General features: G+C 41.5%; 1 protein-coding gene across 1 annotated transcript in view; it reads right to left on the bottom strand.

Annotated features, from left to right (window-relative positions):
* The window catches only part of ALDH1A1 (aldehyde dehydrogenase 1 family member A1), a 58,722-nt gene extending 40,992 nt beyond the window's left edge, over window positions 1-17,730 (bottom strand). The window contains exons 1-2 of the mRNA XM_019463600.2: window positions 17,599-17,730; window positions 3,919-4,023 (exon numbers count right to left, since the gene is read on the bottom strand). Coding sequence (XP_019319145.2) covers window positions 3,919-4,023; window positions 17,599-17,664 — 171 coding nt within the window. The 5' untranslated portion in view covers window positions 17,665-17,730. The remainder of the gene's footprint in view (window positions 1-3,918; window positions 4,024-17,598) is intronic.
* Window positions 17,731-20,619: the final 2,889 nt, after the last annotated feature.

A 20,619-nucleotide genomic window follows, 5' to 3' on the forward strand; every position in this document is an offset into this window, starting at 1 on the left:
GGAGACCAGCAATAATTACTTAGAAAGAAACGTTAGTAGATTACCCCTGAAAGAGAACACGATGACAAGAGTGCTAAATATTAAGCAAACTGTTGCTTACCCTGAACAGTTTATATCATAAACAACTGAACTCAAATGATCAAGTATCCAGCAACTCGATTAGCATTGTGACCTGATTTGAAGCTTTGCTGGATGTTAATGAGTGTCCCTGATCTACATTTGCACAGACAATGCTGCTCTGCTATGAGCAGGAGTAAAATTGCCAAAAAGCAAACAGCAAACAAATGACCAACGTTTCTAAAGCTTCAGGTTTGAACATCAGCTCTCCCTCACTACGGTTTAGGAAGAAGGTAAATGCCACCACGATGCCAAGAAAAGTCCTCAGACTGCCTGAGGAGATTCAGCTGGAACTCCTGGCACAGATTTGTTTCAATGATGAAACTAAAGTTGGAAGCCCGTGGCAAAGAGAGATGTCCAAGGCACCAGAGCCAAAGCATCCGGAATACTTGTTCTCTTGTTAATTGCAAACTGCAACCAGTTCTGCGGTCTTACTCCTGAGTAGCATTTATGCCTCTGGAGAGAAAGAGGAGGCAGCTGTCAGGGGGCTCAAATGTACCTTACCTTGCCCTTTATTGTTTTCCCCACCACCCCAGAGTCTCCAGAGCTACTCAAGCAACAAGAAGGACACTTGATGTAATATGGTGCTTTAATGCAGTGCTGCGTAGATCTCTGGAAGTCTCTGATAAAACGTCATTCCTCTTTGTTGAATGTGAAGAACACATGTTCCTCTTATTTCTAGGAATAGCCCAAAGAACACAGACTTCCAGGTCTCCTGGAGCATGTGACCAGGGACCATCAGTATATCTCTGTTCAAGTTTGGTCTTGTCACATTTCATAGAGGTGCAGGGTGATGATCACAGTGCAGGTTCCAACTCTACACATTTTACTTATTAAGTCCATGCCCTCCATTAAATGCTAACAGAGGGGATACAACTTATTAATACCTAGTTCAGTGGTTCTCCAAGCATTTTCCTCCACCTCCACCCCAACCAACTGGCAACATCAGAGTCACCTGAGAATCTGTCAGAAATGCAAATTCTCAGGCCCCACCCTAGAATTATGGAAACAAACTCTAGGGGTGGGTGGGGCCCAGCCATCTGTGTTTCAACAAGCCTTCCAGGGAATTCTGTTGCACGCAAAATTGTGAGAGCCACTGCCTTAGTCAACAGTTAATTTAGTACTAGATTTTTAAGATGAGGTGTGTGGAGTATATGGAAGCTCAGAGCTTGACGGAGGAGATTAGCTCATTCATCCGTTACCTGGAGAGTGTTAGACCCCGAAAATATAAAGGTGAGATGCAGTGTTGGTCTCTACAAGAAGCATGCCGTCTCAGACAAATTAACCCAAACCTATACAACACAAGGGTGATAATATAGGTGCGTATAATGTCCTCTAATGACACAGGAAGAGGGCAATGCTACCTGGGAAGTTTGGGGTGTTTTAAAGAAGTGTAAAACCCTATAAAGACTGAGGTTTTTGGGGGCGCCTGGGTGGCTCAGTCAGTTAAGCATCCGACGTCCGCTCAGGTCATGATCTCAGAGTTCGTGGGTTCGAGCCCCATGTCGGGCTCTGTTCTAACAGCTCAGAGCCTGGAGCCTGCTTCCGATTCTGTGTCTCCCTCTTTCTCTGCCCCTCCCCCATCGCACTCTGTCTCTCTCTTTCTCAAGCAAAAAAAAAGACATTAAAATTTTTTTAAAAAAAGACTGAGGCTTTTTTATGTGCCTGGCACTGTTAAAACATTTTACATCTTTTCTTATTTAACCTCCCCCAAGTTTTCCCTATCTCTTCATTTTACCCAAAAAGCAACAGAAACTCAAAGAGGGTAAATAAAGTATGGAGCAGCTGTGGTCTCGCTGCAGATAATGATCTGAACTGGGTTCCAAGGGCTGCACTGTGACCTTGGCAGTCATGGAGGCTGATTCTGGGCGTGGTGAAGGTGGGACTCCTACGTTTTGGGGGAGGCCTGAGAAAAAGCCAAAACCAAAGAGAGTTGTGGTTTGTTTGTTTGTTTGTTTGTTTCCCCAGAGCTGATAAGAAGCCCGTGAAGAATTTATGTACGGATAAACTCTGGTGTATACACAAAGTGAAATCTGAAAGCAGGTGACATTTGTCTCCCTTCTATTAGGCTTCTACTTCTCAAGCTGTCGACCCTTCTGGCTAAACTCTGCATTCTTGCCCCTTGAGGCACGGATCTTATGTCTTCTGATAATACTGCCACCTGAATCCAGGCGCTTCTCTAAACCCAAACGAGCCTCTCAGGTCTATGGCTATCTTAAAATAGATCTGCAAGGCTTAATCTCACCTCGGTGATCTCACCAAGTGGGTAGAAGGTAATGAAAGAGTGGGAGCTGGGTAGGAACATGGCACTGACCCAGCGAACCGAACATTGTGCCACAAAAGGTATGCACTTTGGATTGTTATCCTGACTTCATCTTTCAGTGGTCTTTTTACATAGTGAAATAATTTACCTTTTGATACCTTACGAGACAGAGATTTAAAGCTTGATAACATTTGGACTACTAAAGACTGAGAAACAGGGGCACCTGGGTGGCTCATTCAGTTGAGCATCTGACCCTTAATTTCAGATCAGGTCATGATACCAGGGTCTTGGGATAGAGCCCCGTTAACAGTCTGCATGCTGAGTGCAAAGCCTTTTTGGGATTCTCTCTCCCTTTCTCTGCCTCTCCTCCGCTCACACTCTTTCTCTCTTTCTATAAAATTAAATTAAATTAAATTATTAAATTAAAATTTAAAAAAAAGACTGAGAAACACATATACATTTTAAGGTATATATTCATATAAAAATTTTGAAGGCTTTTACTCTCCTCATGCCCAGGCTATTTAATATTACCCTATCTTACTTTTATAATAATCACAAAGTAAGGTTGCCCTGCCAGTCTCAAGCTCTGGGGTCAGAAGGACAGCCTTTGAATACTGATTTTGTTATTTATTAGCAACATCACCTAAAGTAAATTAGCCAGCTTGTCCGTTCTGCTATTTCATTATCATTTGTGAAAGTGGTCGCAAATGATAGGTTTCCCACTGGGATGCTTGAAGATTAAATTAATATTTAGAATTTTTTTAAAAAAATGATAAAAATTGGATTTTGTTGTTATTAGCGTGATTAGATAGAGAGCAACAATACCTTTGATGGTTCAGTTTTAGTGATTTAAAAGTTCAATTTTTAAAGGTACTAATCAATGTTCTTTCAATGATTTTTAATCAACTAACTTGGCAATATACCATTTCAAACGTCCTACATTGTTTCCTTAGTTTCATTTTGCAACTTAAAAAAGAACAATTTTAAATCTTTATTTTTTTAAGTTTATTTGTATTTATTTTGAGAGAGAGATAGAGAGCAAGTGAGGGAGGGGCAGAGAGAGAAGGAGACAGAATCCCAAACAAGCTTCGTGTTGTCAGCGCAGAGCCCGATGCAGGGCTTGAACCCACAAACCATGAGGTCGTGACCTCAGCCGAAATCAAGAGTCGGACGCTTAACCGACTGAGGCACCCAGGCGCTCCAAAAAAAGAAAAAAATTTTATAAGAATAAGGGATTTCTCTACTCTATCCGTCTATGACCAATCACTTTACATATAGTCTGTTTGTACAATAAACCCCAATATTATTTAAATTGAAGAGCGAGCAAGGAGAAATAGTGTAAAAAAACCCAGCACAACACACCCAGAAACCTAGGCTCATCATTATCACAAGGCTACGGGTGCCCTTTATGTACCAAGAAAATTTTCCCACAGGGCCCCAGAAATGGTATTTTCATGACATGTTACAAGTTGTGGCCTGTTTGGGAGCTCAGGATGTTGACCAACAAAGAAACCCGGCCTATGTGCTGCGAAACCCACCTTATCTCCTTCTTCTACTTCACAGAGTTTCTCTTCGGTTGCAGGATTAAAGACAGGAAATTTCTTGCCACTCACTGAATTATGCCACTCATTGTTTATGAAAATCTATAGAGAGGAAAAGAAAGGAGCATTTAAATATGCAGCAACTTTCAGAAGTTCTTTTACAGACTTACAGCATTTCAATAGGCCTAAGTGAGGCCAATGTTAAAACCTTACCTCCTTCACCTACCTCACCTGCCCCACCCTACAAGGCATTTTGGGCCGTTCAAGACATTTATACACACGGACACACAGGCGTGTGCATGCGTGTGTACACACACTTATTAAAACAAAGCAATACTTTGAAATTACACTGAGGTATGAGGTCGTTTGAACCCTAGAAAATACAGACCAGAGAAAAAAATCTACAAATAGTGCTTCTATCTGAGTTTGAGGTAAGGGCAGAGGCTTTGGTGGCTTTAATTTCGATTAATCATCTCAGTTTTTCACTTCAGATTCTGAAGTTTCTCATGTTGGGCTGCTGGAGATTTGGTATCATAAGTGACTATTTTCTGATCCTTTATTTTACTGTTTTAAAGGTAGGTTTTAAAAGAAGTTTGCGTAGAAAAAAAAATTAGTGAGTGAAATGTTTTCATTGACTTTTTCAAGGCATAAGGGTTGTATTCTTTTAAAGAGATTATCTAATCATTTATTTGCCCTCAGATAAAATCAGGCACTAGATTTCTTAGTGATATCTAAGAGACTTGCATCTAAATAGACAGAGGGGTCTAGAAAACATGGGATTTTGTTCTGTGTATGAAAGAATAGTAATATTTTAAAATGTTAGTATGTCATTTAAAAAGTATGAGTTTCAACCTTTGCTTCATTATGGAGCCTAATAGGGCCTTGATGTGTCATTTTACAGAGTAAAAATATTTTGCAAAGCTTAATTAAGAAGTCCTCCTTTTGTGGTAAATAAAGTTATGTTTTGTTTCTGGAAAAAGCTAGAATTTCTTGTCCCTTCTCTCATTTCATTATTTCTTGTTTATTCCCCTTTTTCTTATTTAGTTTTGAAACATAAAAGTCACCAAAAGCATGCTATTGAACATTATGTATTACAACCTTCCATTAGATTTATTATTACAACGTGAATTATTGTATCTAATTGTGAATCACAGAATCACTGTGATACATGCAGTTTTAAATGAAGGGTGACATATGCACTATATTTTTAACATATATCTTAATTCAGACACCGCCCCTTACTTGATATTTAAAGATAAGTTATTAACAGTGCAACCCAGAGGAAGAAAGTATTGAAACACTGCCCCCCTCCCCCAAACCGAGGTTTAAATTTGTTGCTATACTAAATACAAATCAGTTGGCTATTAAAAATTCCCCAGTGGTAGCTATCAAGATTATACATTTTTAGTTTAGTTACTCATATTGTATATATTTCAAATAACCTGTGAATTTACACTAACTTAGCTATTCTATGAAGTCATGTCTATACCATAGCTTAATATTCTGTCAAATTAATAAAATGTATATTATCATGTATCCCTAAATGCTTAAGTACAATTAATTCTATATTCTGTAATTGACAAGATTACTTAGACAGCCTGATCTCAAAACTGTTTCCCTGGTCTCCTAAACTTCCATCGTAAAACTTGTCACTTTTTTGAAAAGTCATTTTTAAATGTCTCCCCTCTCTCCTAGGCTGTAAGCTTTGTAAGATAAGGTCAACTATGTTGGTCTGGTTTTCTGGTTTATCCACACAGTCCAATACAATCTCAGCCTTCAGGTGATTTTTTTTTTTTTAATTTTAACGTTTATTTATTTTTGAGACCGAGAGAGACAGAGCATGAACAGGGGAGGGGCAGAGAGAGAGGGAGACACAGAATCTGAAACAGGCTCCAGGCTCTGAGCCGTCAGCACAGAGCCCGACGCGGGGCTCGAACTCACGGACCGTGAGATCATGACCTGAGCTGAAGCTGGATGCTTAACCGACCGAGCCACCCAGGCGCCCCTTCCTTCAGGTGATTTTTAAGGTCCATCAAAGATTCTTGAATAAATAACTTAAAATTGAATCAAAAGACCAACAATCCAGTAGATACACATGGGTAAGACCAATAATATTCTGCACATGAGCACACTATGATATTTGTGATTTGTTGGAAAAAAAAAAAAAAAACAAAGGGAAGGATGATCTTTCTTATCTGCCTATTCACACCAACACAATTATTTGTAGGTCAAAACAGCATCAGCCCAGGTGTTTAGAGGAGCTCGAAAAACTGTAGTGCTAGCCTGGAATTGACAGGGAAAAAATGTGCATGAATAAATAAAGAGGGAGGGGGGTGCATAGCAGTTCTGATGAGGAGACTAGAGGTTCAAGGACACAACCATGGAGGTGTGGGAAAGGGTAATGGCACGCAGCTAATGTCCTTCATGAAAAACATGATGTCATCTGAGTTCACCTCGAAGAAAGATAAATTCAATACTGACTTGCCCTGGGGCACCTGGGTGGCTCAATCAGTTAAGCCTCTGACTTTGGCTCAGGTCATGATCTCCCGGTTTGTGAGCTTGAGCCCCCCATGAGTTCAAGCCCTGCATCTGGTTCTCTGTTGTCAGGGCAGAGCCCCCCTGGGATCCTCTGTCCCTCTCCCTCTCTGCCCCTCCCCTGCTCACACACACGTGCTATCTCTCTCTCAAATATAAATAAACATTTTTTAAAAGAATTAAAAAGCTACTGACTTGCCCAACGAGTGCATCAGCATTCTAGCCCTCATGAACACATTTTAGAGAATCTTGTAATTACTTTTAAAGAGTATTTTCCTTTATGCATCCCTAGTCCTTACTTTCTTGTATTTTTCTTCCCAAGGGATGGCTGGGAAACATCTTAAACAATGTGTCCCAAATTCGTTTCACTGTCATCCCTAGCTTTATGCTGCTTACACATTCTCTCTCTCTCTCTCTCTCCTTCTCTCTCTCTCTCTCACAGGCACACACACACACACACACACACACACACACACACTTTCCCTCTCCTGTTAATGGCACACACAATTCCTAGTTATCCTTTGGTATCACTTTGTCTTATACTATCATAAAAAGATGGCTTGTTCTTCCTGCCCCCACCTCTGCCTCATTAAAATATCATCTCCCCCCCCCCCCCCCATATCATAATCTTCCTAAACCAACCCAATTCACATTTTGGCCACTCCTTGGGACACTTAGGTGGTTCTTCTAGGTTTTCCAGATATGCTTCTCCTAACCATAAATAGCCCCAATATGCTTTTCCAACTTTTTATTTTTTTCCTCATTTACCCTGTATTTTAGTTTCATCCTACTGTCGCAAACACCATGCCCTTCTGCTGCATGCTGTTCCTTTATTTATTCATGCTGTTCCTCAGGCTGAAGTTTCACTGTTTTCTTCTACTCATACTTCAAGCCTCACTGATTTATTTATGCTGTTTATTTATTTATTTACTCATGCTGTTCCTCAGGCTGGAGTTTCACTGTTTTCTTCTACTCATACTTCAAGTCTCACTTAAAGTATCATCGCCTCGTGATGATTTCCCTAGTTGGTCCAATTGGACTTAACATTCTTTTCCCCTCTTTCCTCAACTAGCCTTTCATATCCTGCTATTAAATTACTTATGTTCTTCCAAATAGTGAGTAAATACCTGAGGCCCCTGGAAGGTACCATGGGAAAGCATGAGAGAGTGAGCCCCTGCCTTCAAGGGGCTTGTGATCAAAGAAGAGCACGTATTCACATCAGGATCAGCCAGTAAAAAAATGGAAGGTTGTAGGGTAAAGACCAGAGCAGTGCTCTAGTCAGTAAATTGCAGGGTGGAACTCACAAAAGGGTAGGAAATGGGCCAGAAGAATGCATCCCTGAAGGATAGGATCGGATTGGTGGAAAGAAGGGGAACAAGAGCAAAGGAAGGAACCAGCCTCTGGACACGTGTAACACACGGGACACAGGCAGAGAATTTGTGGAAACAAGTCATAGATAAATTTCGATGATGAAAAGGACGCCAGATTGTAGTGAATCCTGATCTGGTCTGTAGAGTGAGAAGGTTGGACTCTGTTCTGGATGTAATAAGGGCATGACAGGATCAAATGGGTGTTTTAGGAATGCTGATGTGAATGTACCCAACATGGATTTGAAGCAGAGCAGCCAGAGTCCCAGGAGATTAGCTGGGAGACAATTTTTAACATTCCAGGCGTGCGTCCATAAGGCTGGAAGAGTATACTGAGATAGCAATACAGTCTTAGGATTACGAGATATATGTGTTCTCCCCCAAACAGGGGCCTTTCGGCAAACAAACAGAGCCCAGCATACATAATGAGATGACCAAGGTGGCTGTAAAGGCCAGGTACCCTCCCTTCCTTTTCTTCTCCTCAGCCGTGGAGAAGTGTTTGGGCAAGAACTACCTTAATGACCTTTTTCTTTCTGCTTTAATTTTGTGGGTTTTACATTTGACATCTGCCTTCCAGCTAACTGTGTGACCAAATGTTTGTGAATAATCATCTTTTCTGTTGTATAAGATGGTTATGTGAAGCCGTGTAGCCTAACGGATGTTTGGTATAATAATCATGAAACCTATTTCAGGCCCGTGGAAATGACCTATTATGGTGACAACCTCATTTTCCATTTGTTGTTTGCCTTCAGCAAGTTTTGGGGGGAAAGGGATCATCGTATAAAAGGAAAAAAATCTTGGGTCCTATTTAACTGTTGTATTAACTACATGCTAATTATGAGTTTGGGACGCAGGATACTTGTGAATAATATATGTAACTAGACCTCAGCTTAAAGTTCACAATATTGATTGGGAATTAGAGACTCCTATGCATGCTGTTAGACGTCAAGTGCTTCTCATTTGGGGAAACAATCAATGGGAATGTGGAGGAAACTTAAAAATTGATTTTTACTTTTTAAATTTTAGATATGTCAGCCTTTAAGGGATGCCTCATGACCTTTGATTTTAAAAAGAAGTGGCCGTTTCCTGAATGCAGTTTAGTGCCCAAGAATACATCATAATTTTGAGAGAAAAAAAAGGGCTTTCCAGGGTAAAAATTATGTCTTAATGTGTTTGGCATAAAGTTACAATTCTAAATAAATAAACCCTTTCCTCAAAATATTTCTGGCTTGGATCAAGCCGAATTTGACTAATAGGCAAAATAAAACCTATTAGCCTTTCCTGTTGATAGAACATTTTGGAACCTGTTGGCTTAAAGGGGAGAGAGGCCCTGACTCCCTCCAATAGATATCCAAGGTGCCCTAAGGTCACATCACCTCTTTGGGGCTACAGCAGTGGCTTTAGATCCTCTAAGGGAAGCCAGCGCTTTCTCAGTGGCAGAGGGATGTTAATAGCTCACATTTTCAATGCACAGAGAATTTCTTTTGCGATACACCAAGGGTGAGGGAGGGTAACGGAATTCCCCATCTTATGTCCCCTGTGTGCATTTCCAAAACTGAGAACCTGGGTCACAGCATGTGGAGTGATGGGTAAATGTACAGGAAGCGGTATATGCTGTAAATGTGCAAACTCTTCTCAGCATTAGGCACCTACAAAAGTACCAAAGACTTTGGAGGGGGAGGGGGGATATTAAGATGGGGCATGAATAATAGGAGAGGCTGAACAAAAGTCAGGCGGAGGTGTTAAACATTTAAAAGAATCAAAGCTACATCTCTGGCAACTACTTTCACCCCAAACCCTGAGGCAGCAAAGCAAAATGTTGAGACTGAAAGTAAAAAAAGAAAAAAGAAAAAGAAAAAAAAATCTAAAAGGAAATTAAGGAGGAAATAACAGAAGGGAGGAAAATATTTAACTGTAGTCAGAGGAATGAAAACAATGGGAGTGACCAAAACAATTGTAGGAGAAAGAAAATTTTCCTTTCGTTTCTGCTTTATATTAGAGTCTGACTTCAGTAACACGAATGTATACTCTTTTACTCTTGTTTGAAAAAGCCCTTCAGCTTTTTCAACTCAGGAAAGGAAAAGATGAGAAGCCATGTCTGTTTCGAACCACAACTTCCCTATGTCCCACAGGTGACAAAAGTACTCATCAATGACCTCTGCACATCACGCATACACCGTATCAAAGAGGTAAGATGCAGAAGCACCAGAAAGTTCGTACTTTTTTTCTCTGTATATTTCACGATATTAAGGTTCAACAATACAATTGCTTGCATGGGAGCCTTCTCCCTTCCAAAGAGAGTGCCAGATACAGAGCGCAGTTCAGTTATGTGTTGTTCGCCTTGTTTCAATTTCGTAGTAAGGATCAGGAGAGCAGTGGAAATAGTCCCATGATAGGACCTGGATGGAGGGGGGAGTTGGTAGTTGTTCAGGCAAAGTTTTGACATCTGTGATATTTGTGCAGATAGATTCCCAGGAAACAAATTTTCGTTAACGATTCCAGCATTACAACACAGTCATCAGGTAGAGATATTACAGCGTGTGATCAGAAAACCAAATATTAGCAACAATTTACATCCCTTGCAAACGGTGTCTGTGGGGGGGAGATTTTGATACACAGACGTGCTCACAATATATCGGTTTATGGCATCAGGGTTCACACAAATATCTGCTCCTCTGATATTTTAGCAGTGGCTCGAGTTATCAAGCAACCATTGCCCGTGTTCTTTTGAACATGGCTCTATGTTGCTACTTAAACCTGGTAAGTGGGTGAGGGATTTGGCCATAATTATAGCAGCATCATGAAAACCCAAACTGCCACCATCAGCAACACCACCACAAGCCAGGTGACTGCTGCTTTGAGAGAAAGTATCACCATTTTATCAATGCCTGTTTTCCCATGAGGTTTCAGGTATGCATCTGTATTACATCAGCCCACAGATTACTCATGCCACACCGGAGGCACGACCTTAACTTTGGGTCCCTCTGCAAAGGAGCTTTTTCCCATAATCCCTAAGAGTCTTCTCACACAGCCCTCTCGTTCTGGCAAGAAGGTACTGACAAATCCAGTAGGTGAAGTCCAGTTTAAAGAAATCACGTGAACACTTGAAGTGGCAAGACTCCTCGTGAAATTGGGCTCAAACCATCCCTTAGAGTATGCGTTATTCACTTTAGGATTGCTGCCGATTAGGTTTCTTGAAGCAGGCAGGTGCCAGAGAATGAAATGATTTGCCAAGACAGTAGTCCTCAGAGATGAGCTAAAACATTGCATTTGTACTGAACGGTTACCTCCCGGGAGCAAAATCAATGTTGGTTCCACCATGGGCTCGTGGCCACCACCTGGCTCCCGTTGGACTCAGGCACTTTCTGAAGGGGGAAGGTCAGTGATTCTGAGCTGGCTGCATGTAATTTTCTGAGAGAAAGAGAAAGTCAGGTCCCTAAGCAACTAGGTGATGGTCATTACAGGTAAAATTATGAGGTTGACCCAAAACTATTAGGCCATTACTGTTGGTCAAGTGGCCACACTTTGAGTGGCATCAGCAAAACGTGGAAGTCTGTTAGACATGCAGAATCTGAAGGGCGTCTGGGGGGCTCGGTTGGTTAAGCATCTGACCTTGGCTCAGGTCACCATCTCACAGTTTGTGAGTTTGAGTCCCGCGTCGGGCTCCATTTTGATAGTGTGGAGCCTGGAGCCTGCTTCGGATTCTGTGTCTGCCTCTGTCTCAGACCCTCCCCCACTCGTGCTCTGTCTCTCTTTTTCTCAAAAATAAATTAAAAAAAAAAAAAAGAAATGCAGAATCTCAGACCTCACTGCAGAATCAGAAGTTACATTTCAGCAAGAATCCTCCCTGAATCACCTGCATAGTCAAATTCGAGAAGCGCTACCCTAGAGCGCCTTCTCTCTTGTTGGTCCACCTGTCTGGGGATCTAGTGCCCAAATCATACCTCTTCTTTCATCATCCAAATGTCTACTCTCTCAATCAGAGTGAGGAAGGCACAATACAAATGAAGCAATGGGTCTGAAAGCTCTTGTTAGAGACCATCCAGGAGGATGCGAGTAGGACCGCGGCTAGTGTGTAGGGGGAAATGGTATAGTGTGGAAAAGTATCAGATCTGAAATGAGAAGCTTCGAAATCCAGTTCATTCCATCCATGCCTCCTGAGGGCCATGTGACCTTGAGCAAATCACTGAAGATGTCTGCACTCCGGTTCCCTCAGCTTTAAAATGGGACACTAGTAACATGTTCTAACTCCCTCCCACGGGTTACTTAGGAGCCTCAAATGAGAGCAGTAGATGTAAGCATTTTTAAACTATGGCAGGCGTTGCAAGAATTCATTCCATGTCCATCAGGAATAGAATCCCTAGAGAATTGCAGGAGTCCTCTTGGGAAGGAGAGGGTTAAAGAGAGCCTGGACCAAGCAGCTAATAAGTGCCGGGCGTTTTCCACAAATACCCTCACTTAATTCTCACGGCCACTTTCTAAGGTAGTTATTATTATTCCCAATTTTCAGACAGGGTAACTGAAACTCAAGGAGATTAGAAGCCTGGCCAAGGTCATAGCATGAAATAAGTAGAAGAGCTGGAAATCGAAGCCTCGTTTATCTTGTTAAGCCACCGTCCCTTGCAGCCACCCAGCGATTTGTTCGACTGCTTGCGAGCCAAAAGCAAACAGAATATTGCCTCAATCAGAAGGGAGTTAGCAACATTTCCCAAGTGAAAGCAGGGCCTCCGCACAGTCAGCTTTGCCTTGAACTTGAGTCCCGTTCTGTTTGAAGCAGCCCTCCGTGGTCTCCCTCCTACAAAATCCGTCAGGCGGTCTGGCCACAGCCTCCTCCTCCAGCCTCACCTGCTCTATTCTCTGCCTCCCTTTACTACAGCCCTGTTAGCTTTTTGATAGATCTTTGAACACAGCAGGCTCTTCCCTGTAAAGGACTTTGCACCTGCCCTCACCTCCGGTTCCTTGTTCTCCCCCCAACCCCCTACCCCCACCCCCACCCCCAGGTCTCCAAGGACACTTTATGCTCTGCATCAATCAGGCTCACCTTAAATGTCCCTTTCTTAAAGAGACCTTCCCGAACAGCTCATCAAAAGTAAGCTCTTCCCGTCAGTTGTCCTCTTTAGCATTTATCAAAATTTATGATGAAACTATTCACTGACTTGCTTGTTTTCTTCCCCACACCCTCCAAGAACATAAGCTCCCTAAGGCAAGAACCCTATTAAGCCTCCTTATACATCCGACCAAGCACAGAGTGGTAATTCAGTGACTTGTTAAATAAACGGAAGGGAAAATGGGAGGAGGGAAGAGAATGGGGTAGCTGGAAATGCACGCAGCCTGAATTTGTTTGCTGTAAGAATTTAAAGAGGAGATACTGGCCCGTGGCCCCTAGTGTGCAGTGATTTATAACTCTTCTCTACCAAAAAAGTATCTTTAACTCCGATGTGTTATACGATGATACCAGAAATCTAGGAAGGTCATCTCTTACTCCAAACAAAAGTGATTCCATAGGAGTTGAAGACACATAGTTCCCATAGACATTGCACACCTATTTCTAAATCCTCTGCATCACAGCCTCTCCCAGCCCAAACCCCACCTTTTCAATCAAAGCGGAATGTCTGTTTGCTTCCAAGCTTCCCTATTGTTCTCCTTTTTTTTTTTTTCCTCAGTTGGCCGCCAACGTCCTCCTGTTGGCCTGGGAACAGCTGAGCAGCAGCTGGAAAGGCTCATGGTCAAGTCCCCTCCAGTAATCAGGAATGGACAAATGAGAGTCAGAATAAAGGACAGAATAATCCAGCAACCCCATGTTCCCAAGTAATGGTCTGGATCTTAGACAGGGCTTGTCCCATTCAAAGTCTAGCTGTGTCACTTTCCAGCTGTATGTTTTTTTTTTTTTTAACGTTTATTTATTTTGTGAAAGAAAGAGAGAGAGAGAGAGAGAGAGAGAGAGAGAATGAGCGGGGGAGGGGCAGAGAAAGACAGAGAGAGAGAATCCCAAGCAGGCTTCTCTCTGTCAGCAGAGCCCGACATGAGGCTCCATCGCAGGACCATGAGATCATGACCCGAGTGAAAATCAAGAGTTGGACGCTTAACTGACCGACCCACCCAGGCGCCCCTCTAGCAGTATGATTTAAGGCAAGTTTCTTGGCCACTCTGGTCCTCAGTCTCCTCATCTAAAAAACAAGAAAAAGAACCTCCTCCTAGGGTTATCCTAAGAAGTAAACAGAATCAATGCAAATAACTCAGTCATTAGTACAGCGTAAACACAATGAATTTTAGCTACAACTATTTCCTGCGTGTAAGTGCCTGTGTCTGTAAGTGTATGAAATGTCATTAGCAGATGAACATCTTTTCTGGTATGAACATCTTATTGTTCAGTGAGTTAAGGTAAACATTTTGGGGTTTGAATCCCATCCGAGAAAGCTTATCTTCTTGAATTTTCTATTTCTCTCTGTCTCTCTGTCTCTCTCTCCCTCTCTCTCTGTTTTTTAAGGTAAAACAACAATGTTGCAAAGTGAGAACGGAAAACAAAGTTACTGAATCCTGTAAGAGAAAAGTTTTGATCCCTGAAATAGTGGATAAACCCTGGGAACTTCGCACCAATGTGATAGGTCTTGGAAAGGCTTGGAAAGGCTGAGGTCTTGGAAAGGCTGAGTAAAAGAAGATTCTGGAAAATTGGAAAGAATGCAGAAAAATAAATAGGACTGGGATAACCAATGTTAATCAATCACTTCCCATGTGCCAGGCACTATTTCAAACGCTTTATATGCTTTCAACTCACTTAATGCTTTTATCTCCCTTAGGAAATTGGGACCTTTATTATTACCATTTTACACAGAAGGAAACCGAGGCAGAGGGAGGCAATGTAGTTTGCCCAACAATCACATAAGTGTCGAAGAAGATCTTCATTTAAAGCCTCAGTAAAACGGATGAGCTGGTAGATATGGGATTCATTTACAATTGCAAAGGGGAAAAATCAGGTTAAGAATGGAATCCGAGTTTATGTGGATTCATAATGATGTTATTAAGGTTTTAACTTCTAAAAATGTTTGTATCTTTTTAAAACAACTTCTTAACGCTGACCTCTGTTTTACCCACCCCAACAACAATAAAAACATAATCAGACTGTAATAGAGAATAAGTCATAAAAGATATGCAACGCTGACTTCTTTGGTTTGGGTGAAAAGCAGTCTCAAACTTGAGAATGGGGAGCTGCAATCACTTTTTTGTTACTCAACCCTGCTCTTCTGTCCCTCCTCTCCACCTTGCCCCAGTGATCGAGATTATTTCTGGTGACAATAGAGAAAGACATTAACATAGTAAGAGACAGATAACAGAGTTTAAGGGCTGGCCATTGAAGGTAATTCCACACACACTGTAAAATGTCTCCTTCCATGGTTTGCAATCAGGCAACTTAGTGAATAACCATCATTTTTCCAACTCCTCTTGCAAGTACAAATTCAATACGATTCTTCAGTGGGGCACAGTAAAAAGCGAATGCAAAGGCATTTGAAAAGCTCACCCATTTAGATTTAATTACATACATAACTGGTGTCCTCCCAAGTGTAAAAACGCTGTAACTAATAAATCAGACAATAAAATGCTATCTGAGCAGAACAGATTTATAGAGAAGATGTGTGAGCAATCAAAATTCACTCCCTTGCATTGGGTATTTCTACCCAGAAAAGTTCTTAAAAACAAGAACAAATGGCTGCTCTTTGAATTGTACCTTCTTTTGAACACTCAGGGCTCTCATTTTCCTTGGAGGGGTGTTCTCCTCTACCGGCTTTGAAGTGAACAGGAGATTCCAATCTTAAAAAACATCTCTCTGTGTTAAAGGATCGCCAGATCTGTGTTTGCATGCTAGATTTTTAAGGTCCATTTCATTTATCCACTACTGTTTTTTACATGCTCAGTTCACAGCTACTAAATGAAGCTTAATGCAGTAGAAAGAATATTTCACTTTAGAGCTTCCTCAAGGTACACATAACAAAGAAGATCGCAAACTTCTGCAAAGCAGTTTTTTTAATTTTTTTAAATGTTTATTTATTTTTGAGAGAGAGAGAGACAGAGCACGAGCAGGGGGAGGGGCAGAGAGAGATGGAGACACAGAATCCGAAGCAGGCTCCAGGCTCTGAGCTGCCAGCACAGAGCCTGATGTGGGGCTCGAACTCACAGACTGTGAGATCATGACCTGAGCTGAAGTTGGATGCCCAACCGACTGAGCCACCCAGGCGCTCCACCATTTTTTTAAAATGTGACATTCTGGAACTCCGAAAATATCTTCCCAAGTATATCATAGGGGGAAAAAAAGACCTTGTAATAATAGTAGTAAGATAATTTTTAGTCATTGCCAATGATTTTGACATTTATGAAATGCATTTCTTAATGTGCCTGCTTTAGATGGGATGTTTTGTGAATGACCAATTTGGAGTAAGGAAGCTCGGAAGACTGAAGTCTTGTCATCTTTTGGGCACACCCTTCCCAAGTGCAAATTGTTGGAGGGTATGGACTCACCCCCCTTTTCCATGTTTGCATTTGGAATAAAATTAAATTCAAAACATGTTTTCCTTTTGAATAAAACATCATAAAAATAACACCTCAATACATTTTCTAGCTGCTGATCACCATGTTAAAGGCACAATCTGATCTCGGCAGATACTTTTCCTAAGGAAAAGAATCAGTCAGCTGAGCAACTTCCTCATCTGTTGTGCTTATGAAAATGAAAATGTAACCGACCTTAGGATTTCAAAACCATCCCTGGTTACAAGTAAGGGAAGAAATCAATAATAGTGGGGCTTTTGCTTTATCATTAAGTTGTATTGCTCTTGATTTTTCATTGGCTAATTCAGAAAGCAAAATGGCTCTCCCTAAGTTGGAACGGTGCCTCTCTTCGCTTGCTGTCCGTAGTGTACCATAAAGCCAATTTAAGTGATTTTGTTCAGATTGGTTTGTTTGCCCGTTTTATCTGTTCGCTTGGGAGTTCTAGACTCTCACAGGAAAGCAGGCATATAACAGGGTGAAACAGGCAAAGTTCAGAGATACTTTTGAACAACTCAAACAGGATCCATTTCCTCGTTCTTCCTAGCTGTGGATTTTTAAGTCCAGGTCTGGCTCCTGCTCTGGTTTCTCTAAATATTTATCAGTTAACAATTATGCATCTGCTCCAATGGCAACAAACTTGGCCGAAGAAAGAAATAAGAATGCTTTCTTTCCCTAGATATGCTAAATAATGCAAGTCTATTTGGAGTTTTTGAAACAGGAGCTTTCCTCCAATTATCAGACGTGGGTCCTTTGATTTTGGCACTCATTAAACATATAGAAAAACCATTTACTTCAGCGTGCGGTTTCTCCTTTAAAAAAAAAAAAGGATCATTTCCTAAAAAAAAGAAAAAGATCATTTCCTATTTGTTTGGCTCTTTCCAGTAAGTTTCTCTAGTAAGTATTGGCCTCTCTTATCATGCATGCTGGGTTACACTGAAGTTAATAGAACTGCTTAGTAAAGTCTACTGAACCCTGGTGCAAGAACCTTTCACACAGAAGAGAATTCCTTTCACTGAGAAATATTTTAAGAAATAAATTTAGGAAAAGTTGCCTGGTACGATCTAGAAGTCATTATTTGATCAAGATACCAAACCCAAACCTGCATTTTGCAAGCCTTTTATTTTTGTATTTGCAAAGGGCTCTTTACACAAGGTTTACTTACATTGACCTTTTATGCTTTCCACACATGTAGTTTTTAGCAACCTGAAGCAAAGCAGCAAATATAAATTGTACTAACCTTAGTATATTTATATGTCAAATTGGTGAGTGGGACAGGTAAGTCTGCCGTGCCTGAAGACGACATTTCTGGTTCGGCTGCTGGAACACAGGTGACAGGCTCAGCGATTTGGTTCTGATAGAGCCCTTGGCTTTATTTGTTCCTTTTTATCTGCACGGGCTAAGGTTTATTTGCATACTGGAATATGATTGGATGAACAAACTCGGAGCAAAAAGAAAACGACACTACTTATTTGTAACACCTAGGGCAGGAAGCCCTTGACTTTAAACTTAAATCCTTAAGAAACCAGTGCTCCAGCATTGAAACTACATCTGGAGACAGGGCACTATTTGCAGACGAATTAATTGACAAAGCCGAAACCTGTGATAAGGATATGCGGTGCAGCTGCTCTGGCCACTAAGGCCAGTTACTATTTTTTTGGCTTTTCGTGCTTTTTTATGCTACTGTGAAACTTTCCGTTCTCTGACAGACTTGGAATCAGAGAATTTGAGGATTGGAAAAGAGTCTCAGAGGGCACTTGTTCTCAGAAGAAGCTGGTGAGGGGAGGTCCCTGGCCAGGTGTCCTCAGGACAATGCTGGCAGCCAATCAGTCCATGCGCCAGAAAAGCAGAGTGGGAAGAAAGTCCCTCCGTACAGACCCTACCTCGAGTCAGGTTTAAAAGATCCTACCAATCGCGTGTATTCTTGGTGCCGGGTAAGCAGACCTACTGTGATTGCAGAAGCTCCGAGTTATCTTTGTTATATAGGAGAACAGAAAGGTCAGCAGGAATTTTACAGATCTCCGAGTACACTGTCACACACAGTCACCCGTATAGCAAGATGGCAAGAGCGTCTGTTAAAACCATCTAAAATGAAAGTAACCCTTGGTTTTGGAAGTTGGCTGTATTTATCAGTGATTGATACAGGCAGTTGTACAAAAAGTGGACTTAAACAGGACCCTAAGTCGTTCAATTTCTTAGAATGAATGTTTCAGTCTGGGAACATTAAAAAAAAAAAATTAACCACACGCGTCCCATTTTAAACACAAGACTTTATTGTATTGAAGCTCAAGCAAAAGTTACAATAGGAACACGATGGAAAACCACGGATACTCTTAATTCTGATTATTGAGAGTTGAGAATGACAATTTCTTTTTCCGGGAAAAATTGCCAGCTCTCCCAAATATGGGATTTAGGTAGGGAAATGTAGGCTTATTAAACAGTTGCTCCAAATCAGGCACAGGAGCCTTACTTTCTCTTTCCATTCTTGCTTGGTTCCCCATTTTGCAGATAAGGAGAGAGCAAGTAGCTTGCTTAAGATCACAGATCCAACAAGTGCAAAACCAGAATTTCATTTCCCAGTTGGGTTCCCTAAGTGAATAGTCACCCTCACGCACACTTACAGTTATTAGCCCTTTTACTCATCTAAGATAGAGTCAGCAAACATTTTCTCTTAAAGAGACAGAAAATGTTTTCTGCTTCTCTGGCCCAGATGGTTTCTGTTGTAACTTACTCGACTCTACATGCAAGAAACTATAGACAATAGATACATTAATGGGTATAGGTGTTTTCCAATAAAATTTTATTTACAAAAACAGGAGGCAGGCCAGATCGGGCTCATGGGCCAGCCCTCAATTTCTGAAACCACCATCTCCAAGGACCATGCCTGTCGCACCACGTGCTTGAAGGCCAGATAGAAACGTCTGTGTTATTTCACTATTTTTCTCTTTGTCTCTGTCCCTGCCTCTTTCTCTTGCTCTCTTTTTGGAAAATCTAATTGTTTTGTCTTTTAAAAATGTGTTTTGAGTTAAATGCACAATTATACAACAGCTATTACATAACTTGCAGAGCGGTGCTCCGGCCATGCCCAAACAGCTGTGTTTTGCTGCTGTCTTTCTGTTTCCAGCTTTGCAGCGGTCTGTGGATGCAAACACTGGTTCACTTGCTGTCCAACACACTTGTCGTGTCAGCTCACTAGCTGCATGCTCGTCCTTGATTTTATTTCACTAAATAATTACATAAGAAGATTTCCCTTCACAGCAGACATTACTGAAGGTAGGTAAAAAGAACAGCTTTGGAAACAGGTTACCACACCTGCCCATTTGATTCCAACAAATATTTACCAAGTATCTTTTCATGGGTGAAGCACCGTGATTGTAGTATCAGGAACTCTCCAACTTTAATCTTACTTGAAGGGCAAATTTTGTTTTTCTGCCCAGAAACCACAGGGCCTGCGATCTCTACTTTTGAAGGAAGCATCGGCCCGTCCCGAGAGCTTGCCTTGTGGAATAGTGTATTCCTGGGAATGGTTGCACGGATGGAAGGCTTTATCAGACCACTTCCCTCCTTCACACACCGCACACGGCTTCGGTGAGAGCACAGGGGAGACCCACTTTAAGACTGGACTCAGGGGTGTGCATTTTTATTTTATTTTTATTGCTTTTTTAAACATTTATTTCTGACACAGACAGACAGAGCGCAAGCAGGGGAGGGACAGAGAGAGGTTGACAGAATCCGAAACAGCTTCCAGGCTGTCAGCACAGAGCCCGATGTGGGGCTCGAACTCAGGAACTGTGAGATCATGACCTGAGTCGAAGTTGAACGCTCAACCGACTGAGCCATCCAGGCACCCCTGTTGCATTTTTATATGTATGGGACTTGAAGTTGGGAGTAATAAACAAAAGATGTTTAATCTTCCTTACCTTCGGACGGACAAGCTAAATTACACACACACACACACACACACACACACACACACACACGCACAGATGGGGCAGAGGGATGGGGCAGAAAGAGAAACATAATTTATTCTTTTCTTGAATCTCATAACTTCTTCCAGTCCTTTGTGAAAGCTGTCATTATACCAAGAAACATACAAACTATGACTCCAGCTACTGTTGAAACTACTGCCTTATTTTATAAGGAATCCCTCCGGAGCTCCATTCAAGACTTAGTCGCTGGAAAGATAATGGAACCTTACCTTCTCCCACCCACGTGGAGTAGTTAAAATAGAAACCACTCAAATTTGTGAAACAAACATAAC

Source organism: Panthera pardus, unplaced genomic scaffold, assembly GCF_024362965.1.
Source record: "Panthera pardus isolate Hobbes unplaced genomic scaffold, ASM2436296v1 HiC_scaffold_20, whole genome shotgun sequence".
Taxonomy (NCBI): Eukaryota; Metazoa; Chordata; class Mammalia; order Carnivora; family Felidae; genus Panthera; species Panthera pardus.